The sequence below is a fragment of the Chanos chanos genome, chromosome 5 (genome assembly GCF_902362185.1).
Source record: "Chanos chanos chromosome 5, fChaCha1.1, whole genome shotgun sequence".
Taxonomy (NCBI): domain Eukaryota; kingdom Metazoa; phylum Chordata; class Actinopteri; order Gonorynchiformes; family Chanidae; genus Chanos; species Chanos chanos.
Window position 1 is genome coordinate 47,145,160 of NC_044499.1, and position 15,803 is coordinate 47,160,962.

General features: G+C 42.5%; 2 protein-coding genes across 2 annotated transcripts; one reads left to right on the forward strand and one right to left on the reverse strand.

Annotated features, from left to right (window-relative positions):
* The first annotated feature begins 732 nt into the window (after positions 1-732).
* Positions 733-6,944, forward strand: dlgap5 (discs, large (Drosophila) homolog-associated protein 5). Its single transcript, XM_030775117.1, has 13 exons — positions 733-964; positions 1,233-1,414; positions 3,361-3,560; positions 3,674-3,901; positions 4,020-4,108; positions 4,212-4,372; positions 4,515-4,616; positions 4,744-5,002; positions 5,129-5,933; positions 6,106-6,163; positions 6,266-6,440; positions 6,581-6,627; positions 6,837-6,944. Exons 1-13 carry the CDS (start codon positions 733-735, stop codon positions 6,942-6,944), a joined length of 2,646 nt encoding a protein of 881 aa, XP_030630977.1.
* Positions 6,945-7,191: 247 nt separating this feature from the next.
* rsph10b (radial spoke head 10 homolog B) lies at positions 7,192-13,818 on the reverse strand. Its single transcript, XM_030775118.1, has 18 exons — positions 13,583-13,818; positions 13,418-13,493; positions 13,245-13,313; positions 12,888-13,061; positions 12,711-12,796; positions 12,415-12,535; positions 11,954-12,130; positions 11,705-11,849; positions 11,206-11,297; positions 10,637-10,826; positions 10,234-10,348; positions 10,041-10,120; positions 9,576-9,712; positions 9,339-9,446; positions 9,047-9,179; positions 8,223-8,366; positions 7,818-8,007; positions 7,192-7,384 (listed from the first exon to the last, which is right to left on the reverse strand). The coding sequence occupies exons 1-18, from the start codon at positions 13,816-13,818 to the stop codon at positions 7,192-7,194; spliced, it is 2,466 nt and encodes an 821-aa protein (XP_030630978.1).
* Between the last annotated feature and the right edge of the window lie 1,985 nt (positions 13,819-15,803).

The window sequence follows — 15,803 nt, forward strand, 5'->3', positions numbered from 1 at the left end:
TTTATATTTTCTTAAGTGTCCAAGGAAGCGTGGAATTTACAGGTAACTATAACATAACAATACAGCCATAAGGGTGAGCTGAATTGCAGTTTACTTTGTTTTTTGTTTATCGCTGCTTAGACAGTATCTTCCGTAAGCAGCTAACTACTGCGATTCTGTTGTGTTCGTTGACAATTTTCAGAATATTACCTCTATGTCTTTTCTATTAGTTTTAAGTGGTATCTATTAGATGTAAGTAATCATCATATTCGACATCCATGAGATTATTTGTTTAAAAAAGGCCAGTATCATTACAACAACCAGTGTTATGGTGGAAGCAGTGGTAAACAGTCTATGCCAGTCAGTTGAATGAGTTGATGGCTAATGGCTAGCGAAGCTTGTCTCTAAATCAGCTACCTAACTATTTTAAAATACTACTACGTTGTTGCTAGCTAAACTCACCGACTATTTTAGTGTTTTTAATGCGAACCTATTGTTTGTCAAGTTAACTATTAATTTGTAAATATCTGGCCATCATTAGCTCTGTGTCTGTCACCATTTATGCGTTACTAGCTGTGAATTAAGGTAATGGTTACTCAAAAGTTAGAAAACTAAACAAAATGCAAACAACGAATAACAAGCACATATTTTGCTCAGTCTGACACCCTGTAATGCGAATGGGTGAATCCTAAATGAAACCCGATTCCTAAAGAAGTATCCGTTGTAAATGTTGAACCTCTTTACATGTCCAGAATGGAGTCTCGATTCGCACACCTTTATCAACGAGACAGCAGTGTCGCTATGCTGAGGGTAAAGATGTCCAGGCGACGTTCTCAAACGCAGAAGGAGAACAGAGAGCGACTGCAGAATATCCGTCGAAACCTGGACGGCCTCCCCGAATTGGACGTCTCCCAGGACATATCTGTCATTGAGAAGTCCGTCATTTCTGTTAAAGAGGTGCCATTGAAAGCGACGAAAGATCAAAGTAAGCGCGCACATCATCTCTACCCACTTTGGCCTCCTGTTGTGTTTCACCATGCATTGTGAAGTTTTTACAATGGGTTTTCTTAGGCCATTTCTATTTTGCTGCAAGTTGTTGTGTTAGTGGGAAATTGAGGATGCCTTTAGTCTTTTCTGTCAGCCTTAATAAAAAACAACAACAACAAAAAAACTGTACTGATGGCGCCGAGGGCCAACGTCTGACACAAGGCCTGAAATCCTTTTTGGTTTATCTTTTGGTCACTTGAAAAAAGCTAACAGTGCTGCAGAGGAGAGGAAGAAGATGTTAGCCCGTTACAAAGAAGCCAAAGCGCTGCAGAGAGAAAAGGAAAAGAGAGCGAAGGAGAAGAAAGGCGGCGTGTTCAAGGTTGGCCTCTATAAGCCTCAGCCTCTTGGTTACTTACCTTCGAATTCCCTTGCGTCAGGAAAACCCAAGGTAAGCCGGGACAAACGCGTTGCACACGTATAAGTCAGTTCAGAGGAGGACTGTAATGAGGAGAATGGAATTTGCAAACGCAATCAAATGTTTCTCAACCCAGAACGTTGTCACATATAGCTGTTACAGAGACAGTACATAAAGAAATTCTTGCCCGTTTGACCTCTATGCAGGCCTCTGTAGTTCTATATTAGTATTTGTGAAAGGGAAACTAAGGAATATATTCCGTAGGCTAGCTAAGTCTACTGTTGGGGGTGGGGGGTGGTAAGGTTGAATAAGAATGAAACTAGACTGGAGTTTAGTGGAAGGAAGATCTGGCGTTTGGGAATCTTTGGAATGACTTGTCCTCTAGGCCAGACCCACTTGGCTTAAACTCGCTCGCTGTTTGTCTTACTCCAGAACGATGAAACAATCCAGCAGCATACAAGAGTTACCCGCTCCATGAAGCAGCAAGTTCACAGGGTATGTTTCCACAAGCAACCACCATTTTACCACTAGTTCACTCTCTGTTACTGCATTTACATGAATCCTCTAAACCAATAAATATGTTATTGATTAAGTTATTTTTCAGCATCAGAAGTTCTATATGGTTGTAATTGTGTTCAGTGGGACTTGTCATATGGTTCTTGTGGAGTCCTATATTCTCCCTCATCCTTTTGAATTCTTAGCATTGTAAATATTTTATAAATGAATTGTACATAAGGTTTCCAGAACCCTCAGGTTACTGATTCATGTTTCTGCTCATCTCTGTCTTAACCGCTTAGCCTTTAACACAGAGACAGCCTTCTCCAAAAAAAGGTGAGGAGAGTTTTTTTTTATTTTGTTTTTCATTAACTTTTCAGAGTATTAAAGTGGGTGAAGACTATTTATTAACAGATTTCCATGTCAGTCTAGTTGAACATGTGCCAAAGCACTGATATTTTTGCCTTTGAACCATGTCAGTCTTTGTTTCACAAGAGCCCGTCCTTACTTTAATATCCATTCTTTCAACCATCCAGTGGAACCAGCCATTGTTAAAGTGTCAAGTACGAGAACTGTGACTAAAACATCAACGGTCTCTACCTCCAGGGCTAAACCTGTCTCAGGTAATAGCTCTCACTTTCACAGTTAACCAGTTTTAAGATTGCATGAGTTACCCCTGAATGTTTCCCAGGCCCCAGACTCAGGCCTTGTGACACTGACCGTGTTTAACTGAGTTTCTCATGAGTTGTTTTCCTGTGACAGTACGTCTTTCATTTGTCAGTAACAACTGTCCCTTCTCTCCAGCAGTGGAATCAACTGTAAAAGGCCCAAATACCAGATCAGCCAGTAAAGGCTTAGTCACAACCACCACTGCTGTTGTGAAACCTTTTTCAGGTATTTACATTTTATTACATTTCAGAACAGATTTTAGAACCAGCAAACCCTTGCTTGTATCTAAATCTTGATAAAATATCATATTGGGCTACATATAACTGTCCTTACCAGGTTTTCCACCCCGTCCGTTTCTTAATTTGCTACTAGATACCAGGACTACCAAGACTAGATCTGCCAACAGGCAGCTTGCGGCACCCCCTGCAGGCAAAGGGAAGACAGTACAGGGTGAGGCATGAATAACAATACTCAATGATAAAGCATTCTTTTCATAGCTTACCCCTCTCTTATCTGCATGTGTAGAAGTTGACACTATCTCATCCTGTGAAACTTAGTTCTGTCTCACTTGGTCGGAAGTACTGCTGAATGTGAAGTGATTTAATGCCAAGATTACATTCTGTTCTCAGGAGATAAGGAAACCATGTCACAGCCTCGTAAGCCCAAGGTACGTCGCTCTTGTCTTCAAAACAGAAATACCGCAAACGAAAGACTTTATGTTTTCAGGTGTTTTCTCTTTGAGAAATATGGAAAGATTTGACTGGAGTTTGAAAAGAAAATCTGGTGTTTATTATGTTCATGTTTTGGTCCATTAGCCCGCTGAAGCCGAGGGCGCCGCTGCTGCATGTCCTACGTCTGATGAGACCAAACGGTCAGAAGAGGCCAAATCCCCTGAGAATCCCGTTACGTCCTCGTTCGCTCCGCGGGATTTTGTGTTCAGCGCTCCTCTGGGTTTGAGTACATTCAAACCCACCCCCCTTTCACCACGTTCTGCTGATGCCTTCCTTTCGCCAAGGTGTGACAGACGTCCCACATGCACCGGTTTTGGTTTTAGTGGTCCACGAGTTATGCTATTGTAGTATTTTATAAAAGTTACAAGTTGGCTGATTTTACTCCCCTTCTCTGAAGTTTCAGTTTTGAGCCAAAGATGGATCACCGCTCCCCTTCTCCCACTCCTCCTCTCTCCTCCCAACCCTCAACACCTCCTCCTGCTTCAAGCCCTCCTTCGCTCACTGACCGCGGCACTGTTTCCAGTGTCCCGCCAACCGTTTCTTCTCCCCAACCCTCCCCTGCTCCTCCTGCTCCATCTCCTCCCTCGGTCCCAGAGGAGCCCCAGCACGATGTGCCGTATTTCAGGTGAGAAACCCCTGTTTTACAGTATATTTAGTGTAGCAGAAATGGTTTGTGTTTGTATTTTTTTTATAAATGCATGGTTTTAAAAGCCATGTTTTTTCTTCTTTTTTTTCTCCTGCAGGGCAGTGGTGGTGAGTGAAACAGAGAGACTGACTGAACTGTCTGAGCAGTGGGAGGCCCGATTTGATGACACTTCTATCCCAGAAGAGAGTAAGTGCTCATGTCAAAAACAGCCGTAACCAACAGCACATTCAGACGGTCTCCAGTCAGATGTTATTTCACATTTCTTTGCCCGTCTCTAATCATTCTGCAGTGAGAGACCGCATGCGTACAGCTGTGGGCCAGGCCAGGCTGCTGATGAAAGAACGCTTTGGTCAGTTCAGCGGGCTGGTGGACGACTGCGACTTTGGACGCGGCGAGAAGATTACCACTTGCACCGACCTGCAGGGCTTCTGGGACATGGTTTATTTCCAGGTCAGTTGCTTTTAGAAATAATACTAAGGAAAAGGAGAATGGCAAAGGAGAATGTTGATGTGACCCACTGGAGGATTTTTATATATATATGCACTTTTGTTTTATGGACTTTCCCCGCCCCCCACATCTTTCCATGCCTCAGGTGGAGGATGTGAACAGAAAATTTAACGCGCTGAAAGAGGCTGAGGCCAGAGGATGGCAGGAGGAGAGCAGAGCACCTGTGCGACAGAAGAGGGTTGTGAAGGTAAGTGACAGAGACCTCTCTGTCCTTTACTCTGTCAGGGTGTGTTTCAGGGGCTTGTAATTTCTCATTCCAGTTCGTCTGCAAACGCACAGTAAGACTCTCTTGTTCCTCTCTGTCTGGGCAACAGAAGCCTCCAGCAGCGGGAGGTAAGAGCGGAGCTGGTGCCAGTACCGCGGCTAAGAGTCGCCTCGCTGCCGTGAAGGCCGCCATGAAGGCCAAGGCCAAGCAGGCCGCCGCAGAGAAACCCCCTGACGTCCCGGTCGACAGTCAGAACAACCCAACCGCTGCTGCCCCCGTCGCTGAGGCCCCAGCCAACACGCTGACGGCTCCCACCATTGTGTTCCATGGAGGCTTCTTCCAGGTGGAAAGTCCTGTCAAATTAGCTGGTAAGGGTTCACTCCATTTCATTCATGGTTTGATATGTACTAAATGCTGCTCAAAGAAGACAAATGATCTATATTTTTCTTGGGTACTGATTATGTTGTTTGCACGTTTTCTAATGTTCTTCCCAGGTCCTGTTCGGAGATCTTCTCGACTGAACGCAGCTCCATCTCCCCATTCTTCACCTTGTTTATCCAAATTTAGCACCCCAGGCAGACAAGTCCGCTCTGTAGCTGTCTCACGTGCTTCCCCTTTCCCTTGCAAGACCCCTACTCCTGCCCCAAAACAGCAGTCTGATCCAGAAACTACCTGTACCCCTCACCGTCCAGCAGATACTGCGCTGTGTTCCTCTAAAACTCCTCAGACCAGCAATGACCAAACCGCCGCCTTGTGCCTCTCACCAGAGAGAGTCTCTCAAACCCTTGCCTTCCCCCAGAGTCATTCAGACCTCCACTGTAATACTGATGACAACCAATCAGGGCTTGGCATTGTGACAACAGCCAATCCGATCGATCAGCAGGACTGTTCGAATCATGACTCAGAGAACACCCCGTCACCCACTGAAATTCAGCCACAGGATTCTCCCAGTGAAACAGAAAGAGTGCAGCCACCCTGTTCTCCTGACCAATTAGAAGGCAGCACGCAGCTTGAAGGCTGCAATACTGAGCTGGTGTCTGCCACCCCATCCTGCCAGGAGAGACCAGAGGAGGCCATGGCTTCTGAGACCAGCCTGGTCCATTCACCGGCCCAGAGAGCAGATATCGCACCAGCTCCAGTTCACGCTATGAGTTTCACCCTTTCTCCATGCACATCCCACACCTCTCCATCACAAACAGTGACCTCTGATCTCACTGTTAACACCCTCTCCTCACCATGTCTGATGGTCACCACCCCACCAAGAGTCTCAATCCAGCCTCCTGTCTCAAGTAATGATGGGTAAGAACTCAAGGTTATCTCTGTATTGTCCTAATGTCTTGATGCATGTTTACAGAACCCCTCAGCTCAGCAAAACACCCAGTACTCTAATATAATGATTATATGTCAAATTGTACATTTTTTTCCCCTATATTTCCCCTAATAACCCATTCTTCTTATCCTGTCTCCTCAGTTCCTCCACTGGTGAAGATGTTGAGATGTCTGGAAGTCCAGATACATCTTGCAATGAGGTGAGCATTTTGACGACAGCCATAGCCACATGACAAAGAATACTTAGATTACTGACAATCGAGCTTCGGACCGTTGACGAAATTTCCCGTGTGAAATTGCAGGATATGCCTGGTTTGGACTTTGAGCGTTACCTCCAAAAAACAGCGAGGTGCAGCACGTCACCAGGAGAGACTGTTGCCACAGAGACGTTCTCTCCCATGGCAACGGATGAGGAGATGCGGAGTCCTGAAGAGCAGCAGGGTGCTCAGATTCCAGATGTGCCAGAGACTCCCACAGGTACTTCAGTTAGAGTACACTGACTCTTTAATGATGGGATCGTCTCATTACTGCTGCACACATCTGGTGTCGTTAGAAACAGTCTTGGGAGTGTTCAGTCAAGACACTGACTTGTGCTCTTCTTCACACTTTTACTTCAGCACTTCCCAGCCTGGGACCACTGGTGTTTACCCCTCGGAGTGAAAAGGTTCATTTGTGCCTCTCCTTGGCCTTTCTCTAATTTTCTTATCTTATCTGTTTTTTTGTTTCTTTTTGCTTCTTTGTTTGTATTTTTACCACTGTTTGGTATGCATGCTTGAATGTATGTGATCGTAATTAAGATAGCTGATAGAATGTGAATCTAAGTTTCTATGGTATTGATTCTGTGTTGTTCTTTTGTCTCATTTTGTCTTTCAGCCCCGTGATTCTGACCTCTGGCTGTTCACTCCAGAACCGAGAGACAGAGTGCGTCAGTCAGTGTGTGAACGTGACCTCATGATGTTCACACCTCCCTCCAACAAATAATGGGGGGGAAAAAACGCATTTAGATTCACTGATATGTGGAGGGATAAAACCTTCCTATTTATTGTTTGACTTAAGCAATATTATAAAGCAGGTTGGATTTTTGTTTTTGTTTTTACAAGAATTTATTTTTTAATCTGTAACGACATGGAAGACGTGCTATCTTTTTTTGTATACCAAAATTAAATCACATTTTTTTTCTTTACAGAACGTTCTTAAACGCGAATAAAACAACTGAAACACTCTGCTTTTATTTTTTCTTTTTCCGGCTGCTGGTGGGGGATTGTTTTGGGGCGGCCATAGAGACGGTGGAGGCCACAGGGGTCGTCACCGCCGGAGATGGCAGATTAGGCTCATTTATCACCTCGCTTTTCTCCGTCTCGTCCTCCTCTTCCTCCTCCTTCCGTCTTTCCTCCTCCTCCGCCTCCCACTGTTCTCTCAGCCTGAAAGAAAAGAGATGGTACAGCACAGGAAGCGCTGATTATGGGGGGGGGGGTGGGGGGGACCCTCACACGTCACCGTTTTCTCTGTGGTGTTCTGCTTATGAGTCCATCGAGTTTAAATGCCTTCTTTGGGCATGGTGGAGAACATGGCCCAAAAGGGAATGCAATGAATGGAGACTATGTCTCCTCATGTGTCCCTTTAAATGCAGGTTCATCAGAGGCTGTTACACCCAACTCAACAGATTTCAATTATAAGCCTGGGGAGGGGCACTAGTCAATTACATCCTACTGTGTCCTTTTTATGTTTGTTTATACCTTGGCAGTTGACGTTTCAGAAGCAAAACCGAAAAAAAAAAAGAATAACATCTAATACACAACAAGCCAGTGTGTAGGGTGTGAGTTGATGACCCGTGTGTCTAGAGAACCGCAGTACCTGGCGTACTCCTTGGCCTTAGCCAGGGCAATCCTGTACCGCGTGCTCTGTCTCAGTCTCTCTTCCTGCACCTCTTTATCCAGCTGCAGGCTGTGCTCGTACGCAGGGAAGAAAGTCTTCGTGAAAAATTCATGCGTCCCGTGGATCCAGCACTCCAGTTCCGTGTCAGGGTTCACCTGCTTAACGGGCTCTGGAGAAAAAAATGAAACACTCAAGCATTGTGTACTCACAAGAGCAGGTCTACACTGAGGCCTAATGTACCAGTATGTATACTGTTACGATATAGTATGACTAACGTGTATTAAACTGGCTCATAGGGATTATTTAGACTTGTTTGGTGTTCCACTGCATACAAATGTTAGTCTTGTATTAACAAGCATTTGTCTTCAGTCTTGTATCTTGTACCTATGGAGGCAAAGTGTTGGTGTGCAGTTTTTGTGTCTGCTGTGGGCTCGTGCTCTTTGATGTATGGTTCCGGATTCAAGTCACGCTTCTCGCTCTCACTCGTGCTCGTTGCAACCAAATGGGACGATGAGACCCTTTCTGAATCTGACAGAACACAGCCAAACAAATATGTTACTAAATGCTCGTACAGTGAAAAATTTTAGACTATATGAAAATGTGTGCGAATACAACAAGAGCGTCATACTTTTCTGTGTGTTGAAGTTGGCTGTAAACTTAAGACTTTGTTTTTGCTCCATATCCTCAGGTGTAGTGGCCTCAATGGTCTCTTTAGATCTCACAGTCTGTAAAGAGAACTTTTTCATAAATCTGCAGAAAACATGCAGTGAATTCACTGGAACTCAAGCTTTTCAACTTAGAGTTCCATATCTATACGTACAATTTGACTTATGTCTAAGTTCCATTATGGGAGTAGCATGCTATAGGTCTTGTTATACCAACACTGCATACTGTCTTATTGTACTGTAATTCTATGAATATATGTAGGCAATAAAAAACATGATGAACATTTTTCAACATACCTCTTTAGGCTCTGTGTTTCCACCATCAGCAGGGCTGTTTGTTTTGGATGATTTCACTGTTTGTCCATTCTGTATGGGGAAGAAATCACAGTTCTTACCGTACTGGGTACAATGCACTGGACTTAGTTTTATATCAGAAATGGAAAGTAAGATGGTAATCACAATACTGCAGATATGGTGCTCCATGAACAAATGAAACAAATGACAGTTCAGCGCAGACCTGGAGCGAGGGCTGATCAAGGGTACTGTCCTTCATCTCGTCTCCCTTTGAAGACCTGACAGTTTGGTCAGGCAGACTCTGTGTGGACATCTCGACTTCCTGATTGCCCTTCACCTCTGCACACCCCAACAGAGCTTCGAAGAACTCCAGAAAGGTCATCTATGGTCAGGATCAGCAAAAAAAAAAAAAAAAAACCCAAAACAGCTGCACGTGATCGACTTATAAAACTTGTGAATATTTATTTGACAGATGAAATTTTAAAAGATTTTTAGAGACAGTCAAGCAGCTAATGAATATGACATTAAACAGGTTGCTTACCTCTAAATCCAAGTTACTGTGAGTGGCATTGTAGATTGCAGGATTATCTGCAGACAGAATCCTCAGCACTGTTTCGGTGGTCAACTGACTGTCATAGAGACACAGACCCTGAAGAAACAGTACAAAGAGAAAAATGGAATATTTAGAGATATGAAAGAAACAAAATGACGTCTGAGTAAAACCAAAAAGGTGTGGGATTCAATCTTACAGTATTGAGAAGCCAGGATACAGGCTTACCTTTAGCATCCATATGAAGTGCCTCACGGTCATTGTTCTGTTTGGGTTAACCTTGCAAAAAGCCTGGTATATCTCCCAGCTTCTCTCAACATAAATCATACCAACCACAGCATGGACAGGGTGAGAAAAGAGAGGCCCTGTATACAGAAATCAGTACATCTCAAAGACCGGTTTTTATGACACTGTCAATCAATCTAACCAGTTCATTAATGACAGGGAATCTTTCTCAGTAACTGAACATCAGTGTCTCATGATCTGACTGTCATCAGTGTTTCCCATCTCTGCTGCTGGAGGCACTAAGCATATTTTAGGTGTACCCCCACTTCAGTTAGTCAGATAAGCTGACTCGGGAATGTTGGATCACAGAGAGATGTTCAGTGCTGTGGGCCTCCAAGTTCAGGATTGGGAAATATCAAGCTCAATCATTAAAATGCATATAGGCTATGATGGGCTGTTTTGTGATACCTTTTATATTCTTTGCACCGGGGAGGATGTTCTGTTTCATTAGTTTGGAGAAACATGTCTCCAGTGTAAAATTAGGTGACCTGTAACATCAAGTAAAAATAATTATACATAAAGCAAAAATTTTTAGCGAATAAATTTTTCAAGATGGATGAAGAATGAACAGCTTTATATCAGTCAAAATAGTAATACTTACTCTTTTTTTATATCTTTATGATAGATATTATAAGCCAAGACAATAATAGAACTGATATACTCTCTAAGCAACATTGTAGTGAATGGAGAGTGGACTTCCTCTGATGGCATATCTCCTAAATTGAAGAAAAAAAAAATACAAAGCAAAGGTACTTCTAAAAAGTTAAAGCAAACTTTACGAAGTGTTCAGTTTAATTTAAATATTTAACTTTTTTCAATATCAAACTGTACTGTAGTCAAATGGTATATGAACAATCCACAAGGTAATAGGACAGAATGCAACCGTGATCCTAACACACACACACACACTGATTAGTGTGTTATCAAATACTATTTAAATATTTACTTTGTGTTATGAGAGGCATGTAACAAAAAAACACTAAGAAGCTCCAAAATGTGAGTACCACTGATGAGGCGGTCCATCTGGGCCATGGTGATGCCGTGCTGATGGACACTGCAGTCTTTGAGAAGTCTCCAGAACTGTAGGCGGGTGAGCAGGAAGGTGTTGTCTGGGGACGTCTCATGACCCAGGCTGCTATATGCGCTGTAGATAGATCTCAGCTCAGCAACGTGTCTTAACACTGCAAACTCCAGCTGTGAGAGATGCACCAAAAACCACTGACAGTGAAACAATCACAGTAAAAACACTTGCACCAAAACACTCACAGTGGAACAGTCACAGTGAAATATACGCACGGTGAAACACTCACAGTAAAACATAAAAACTGTAATATAATCAATATGATTATGCTGATATGCTTATTGGTACATATCGTCACTAGCGTCAACTTGCAGTCAGTCACTGTTAGACAAACAGAGAACAGCCAGTGAGAATTTTACTGCTGACTACATCTGAGCCAATTCTGAGAGTACATGAGCAGGTTTTGAGATGCCTTCTAACCTCAAGGTTTAAAGGTTGGATATTTTCTTTGGCTGAGGTAAATCACACTTCAGGGGCAAAAATCATACATACCTGTTTGAGTTCTGAATCTCTCTGAGCTTCAGGAAGTCCAGTTAAGATGGGCTCAATGTTCAGAGCCAAATCAGGCCCAAGCAAAGAGGAACCTTCTATTGGTTTAATCCATCTCCTGGGTGAGTCACCTGTTACAGTCAAGCAATGACTAAAAGCTTCTACCTAAAACCTAATTTTACCCTTGGTTTCTCTCAACCATAAAAAATGCCAGGATGTATCTGGACGCATGGAAATATTCAGGACAATATTAAGCATGACTGGAAATATGATGAACAGTCTACAAAGATTTAAAGTGTCATTTTAACGATCAGTAGAACAAAACAAACCGCACCGTTTTTTTTCCCACTTTTGTAGATAAGTGCATGTTCTCTCATTCAATGAAAAGTGCTACTTTTAAAAGATGTAGCCCAAAGTTTATGATGTTGTGTTTCAAAATTTTTGGTTTTTATCACTGTGTGAAAATGTGATGAAGCTCCATGCCCAGTCTGTGATGACTTACTCTCGTTCAGAGGGGGAGAGTGAGTTCTTATTCCGCTCAGGTCAGGACTCCTGGAGCCGTAGATGGAGAACCCAGGGAACTCAGCCATACGATCATCAACAAACTCACCCTCAAAAATGCGTCCATTTTTGAAAACAAACTTTCCCTGCAATATTTCAAAGACATAACGGTTCCTCTGTCACTTGACAGGTCAAACACTGAGAAACCTTGCCACCGTCAGTCAGATCAAGCGCACAGCGGATAAACTACCTGGCCGTGTTTTTTGTTGCGCTTCCACCCTCCTGTGTATACTGCTCCACTCGCATAGAGGAATTTTCCCCGTCCATGTCGAAAGCCTTGGAGGAATTCCCCAACATACTCATTTCTGAGTGGATACTGTGATCCAGGGACACGCTTTAAGAACCAGGTATGCTTCCCTAGTCCGTGCTGCAGGAGAAAACAGTGTTTATTTATCATGGAGGACTGTTTACAAACATTGGACAAGAATCACCTGCATAATGTCCACAGGCAAAACTAAGCGCATAATCAAAGACGGATGTATTAAAAGTATCTTGACAATCCCTGACATGTCACTGCTTTTTGCGCATGTTAAACAATTTTTTTAAATCGGACTAAATATATCTGTTTTCCCATTCATAAATACACGGATACCACGGACAGTGGAAAAAGACAACTGAGAGCAGTGATGCTGTTCTTTTTTTTTTACACACCTGGATACCGTTCTCCCAGTGTCCACTGTACTGTTGACCTAGCTGAAACCATCGCATCGTGCCCTCCCCATGTCTGACATTGTTCTTCCATTGGCCTTCATATATGTTTCCAGATGGATAGCTTCGGGGATGAAAGAGTTTAAAAGAGTTTAATGTCGGACTGTGTACATACAAGACTTCACAATTTCATGTGAAACTGACCATATGATTTTTAAGGTAGTAAAGGTAACGTTTCTGTTGTTCTCCTTAAAAACAGCGACAACAACAACAAAAGAATCAGTCTAAGTGTCACATACTGGCGCACCCCCCATCCATCTCGGCAGTTGTTAGTCCAGTCCCCCTCATACCACGATGTGAGTTCTCTATTGTAGTATATTATACCCTGAGTTTAACAAAAGGCAAATTAGTTCAAGTCTCTAAAAACTGAAGAGTTCAAAACATCACATTATGTAATACTGCACAGCGTTACATACCTTCCCATGTCGTTTGCCGTTATACCATTGACCTCTGTATGTGGCAGAGGTTTTGGCACTTTTAAACGTCCCGACTCCATGACGTATGGCATTGCAAACCTCCCCCACGTAACAACTGCCGTCTTTCCAGGTGTATGTGCCATGTCCAATCGGTACATTTGATGCAAAATCCCCCTGCCAGTCCCAGTATAACGTTATGGTCATCAAAAAATGTCTGTGTTCTGTAGAAACTAATTTCCATGCCTTGTGCTCTTTTGTTACAAAGCTACTAAGTGTAACAACCTTGGCCACTATTACACACAGATAGTGTCACGCCCCCCCCTCCCGCCACTCCCCAATAAGGTATATGATTGTTACCTCGTATTTTAAGCCGTCTGACCATATATATAACCCGCGGCCATGCATTAACCCGTCTGAAAAAGTTCCCTGAAGAAACAGCAAAATTGTTAAAGTGCAAAGAAGTCGTCACTTTTCCCTCACCAGAAAAATCATAAAATATGCATGCACACGAAAATTTTAATCAAACGGACCTTGTATACATGTCCATCCTGAAAATGAGCGACACCTTCGCCGTGGAATAGATCACCACGTTTGTCGCCTTCATACCTTAAAAGACAAATTAATTAACATCTTTTAATTTGTTGATCCTACAAGTGTGCAAACTTAATCAGTATGTCAGGCAGCATTTTGCAGACCTCTCAACCACGATACTTGTAAGAACATGGGTTTCAACAATTTTATCAGAGCAGGGCGTCACAACAGGTGGTTGAGAAACGAAAGAGGCAGATGGCGAATCCGTTGCGCGTAGAGACTCATGTTCCACGACTTGCTCCGACCCGATGCTAGAAGCAGAGGAACTCTCTAACATCTTATTAGAAGGCACTTCAGGTGTATCTTTATCATTTTTCTTCTTTTTGTCTCCTTTCGCCATCCAGACGCGCTTTAACTGATTAGCAAGTAAGCCACCTAGCTAACTGTTGCACCATGTACATAGTAACGAGGATCCAGGTTGCTAAGGGTCGCTTTCACTTTAACACATTGGGTGGGGGAGGGGAAATATGAGGTTAATGTTAAAATATAGCCTAAAATGTTTATAATACTTACGGGAGTGAGCAATATGACAAAATAGCGTTTAAAAAAAACAAACAAAAAACAACAACAACAAAAAAAACTTGCTTATCTGAAATATCATTTTATGAAGATATTAATCATCACATTTAAGAGGGAAAAAAATATGAGATATCCTAGACCAAGATGTGGGCTATTTCTAGAAGGATTTAGCATGAGTCCTTTGTATGAGTTACAAACGCCTCAGAGAGTAAAAGGAACAGTATTTAATATGGTTTATAATTTTTATGTTGCGTACTCTTATTCTTGTTTCTTTACATTTAAATGCTCTGTAATTTAACCGTGATGTTAATTTAAACTTACCAACACGTGTATTTAATTTCGAAATTAATTTATTAGTTTTTAAGGAGCGTATTTAGGAGGGGCTACAGCTTCATTCTATGATCAGTTCACAATTAGTTGTTGGTCTGGCAGCTTGAATCGCCGCTGCGCGTGTTCTTTTTCGTTAATTGACCTCTGTCTTAAGCAGCCTATTACTGCAAAGCCATTGAATGCTTGTGGCTTTAGACACACAACCTTATCGTTCCAGTGCTGCTTTGAAACTTGAAAGAATATTTCAGCTTTCACAAAGTTGAAAGAATATTTCAGAATAATGTACTCTTTTATGTATTAGATCTCACATATTTTGGTTCTTAATTGTACATCATGTAAGACAAACTTGCTTGCAACATGAAACTCCCAAAATATTTGAAAATATTCTGGCTGCTGCCAGAAAAGCAATATCACTGTCCAGCACCTCACACAAACATAGTCAATAGTCACCAAATAAGGCATGTGTTGAAGTCTCTCTACTGTACCTCAGTGTCCAGTGTTGTGTGTGCTAGTTTGTGTTGTCACTTCACCCACAAGTGTAAGAGAACATCGTCAAGAAAGTGAAGACAAGGCTGAGACAGATGACATTCAGGATGAGATGACGCAACACGTGTTACTTCAGTTCTGAGAAAGCCAGCGAATATATGCCTAATTCCAAATATGACTGACTTTTCAGTCAAAGCAGAGGCCCACTGTAAGGCGGTTTATGCAGTGGTTATCAGACACTTCCGTGAAGGGCTTCCCTAAAGAGCTCTACTACTGACGGCATGATGGGGACCAAAAAAACGCAGAATGAAAGTGTTTCTGTTGGAATGAACTGTACTGTACTGGCATTTTCATTTGTAACAAAAAGGCTTTCGTTGTATGTGAAGAAGGTCAGGCCATACAGATTACACCTTCAGTAGCATGTTATTAACAACATTCTTTCAGAGGTGTCCTGTTCTGCATTCCAGTGCTATGTGAGTGAGTGTGAGTAGCCTGCGTATTGTTGATGAGATCTCTGTGTTGTATTACAGATCAGTTGCTGTAGGCTAGACAACTACACACACCGTAGCCACAGTAAACTTAAAAGGTAACAGAGACTTTAGTTACACAGTGAAGGTTGTGGGCAGGTGTGTCAGCACCCAGACAATTTTAGAGGGCCAGTCTCCCTCTCTCTCTCCCTCTTTGAATCGTGTGGGTTTATTTGGTGGTCGTGGAGGTAAATGAAGAAAGTAATGTGTAGTTTTAGTGTGGAACTCTTAGCCCTGTTCTCATCAGACAGTCTAAATGAACAATTTGCAACCACAGATCTAGGTCTCTAGAATTCACCAGAGACATACAAGCAGAGAAATGGACTCAGACACGATCACTGTTAAACTATTATTAGTTTAATTAATAATCAAAACAGTAACTGTGCGTAAGGAGAGAGAGAGAGAAAAACATTTCTTGCTCTACAGAACAGAAAAAAAGATAGCACAAAAAAAAAAGACCATC

What these genes read in the sequence shown, in the direction of transcription:
- dlgap5 (XM_030775117.1), top strand. Translation starts at nt 733, where the DNA reads ATGGAGTCTCGATTCGCACACCTTTATCAACGAGACAGCAGTGTCGCT. An exon ending in GACAGAAGAGGGTTGTGAAG is followed by an intron (nt 4,617 to 4,743) that starts GTAAGTGACAGA and finishes TCTGGGCAACAG; the next exon opens with AAGCCTCCAGCAGCGGGAGG. An exon ending in CAGATACATCTTGCAATGAG is followed by an intron (nt 6,164 to 6,265) that starts GTGAGCATTTTG and finishes GTGAAATTGCAG; the next exon opens with GATATGCCTGGTTTGGACTT.
- rsph10b (XM_030775118.1), bottom strand. Translation starts at nt 13,818, where the DNA reads ATGGCGAAAGGAGACAAAAAGAAGAAAAATGATAAAGATACACCTGAA. An exon ending in CAGACGGCTTAAAATACGAG is followed by an intron (nt 13,062 to 13,244) that starts GTAACAATCATA and finishes TGGGACTGGCAG; the next exon opens with GGGGATTTTGCATCAAATGT. An exon ending in ACTTCATATGGATGCTAAAG is followed by an intron (nt 9,447 to 9,575) that starts GTAAGCCTGTAT and finishes CTGTTTCTTCAG; the next exon opens with GGTCTGTGTCTCTATGACAG.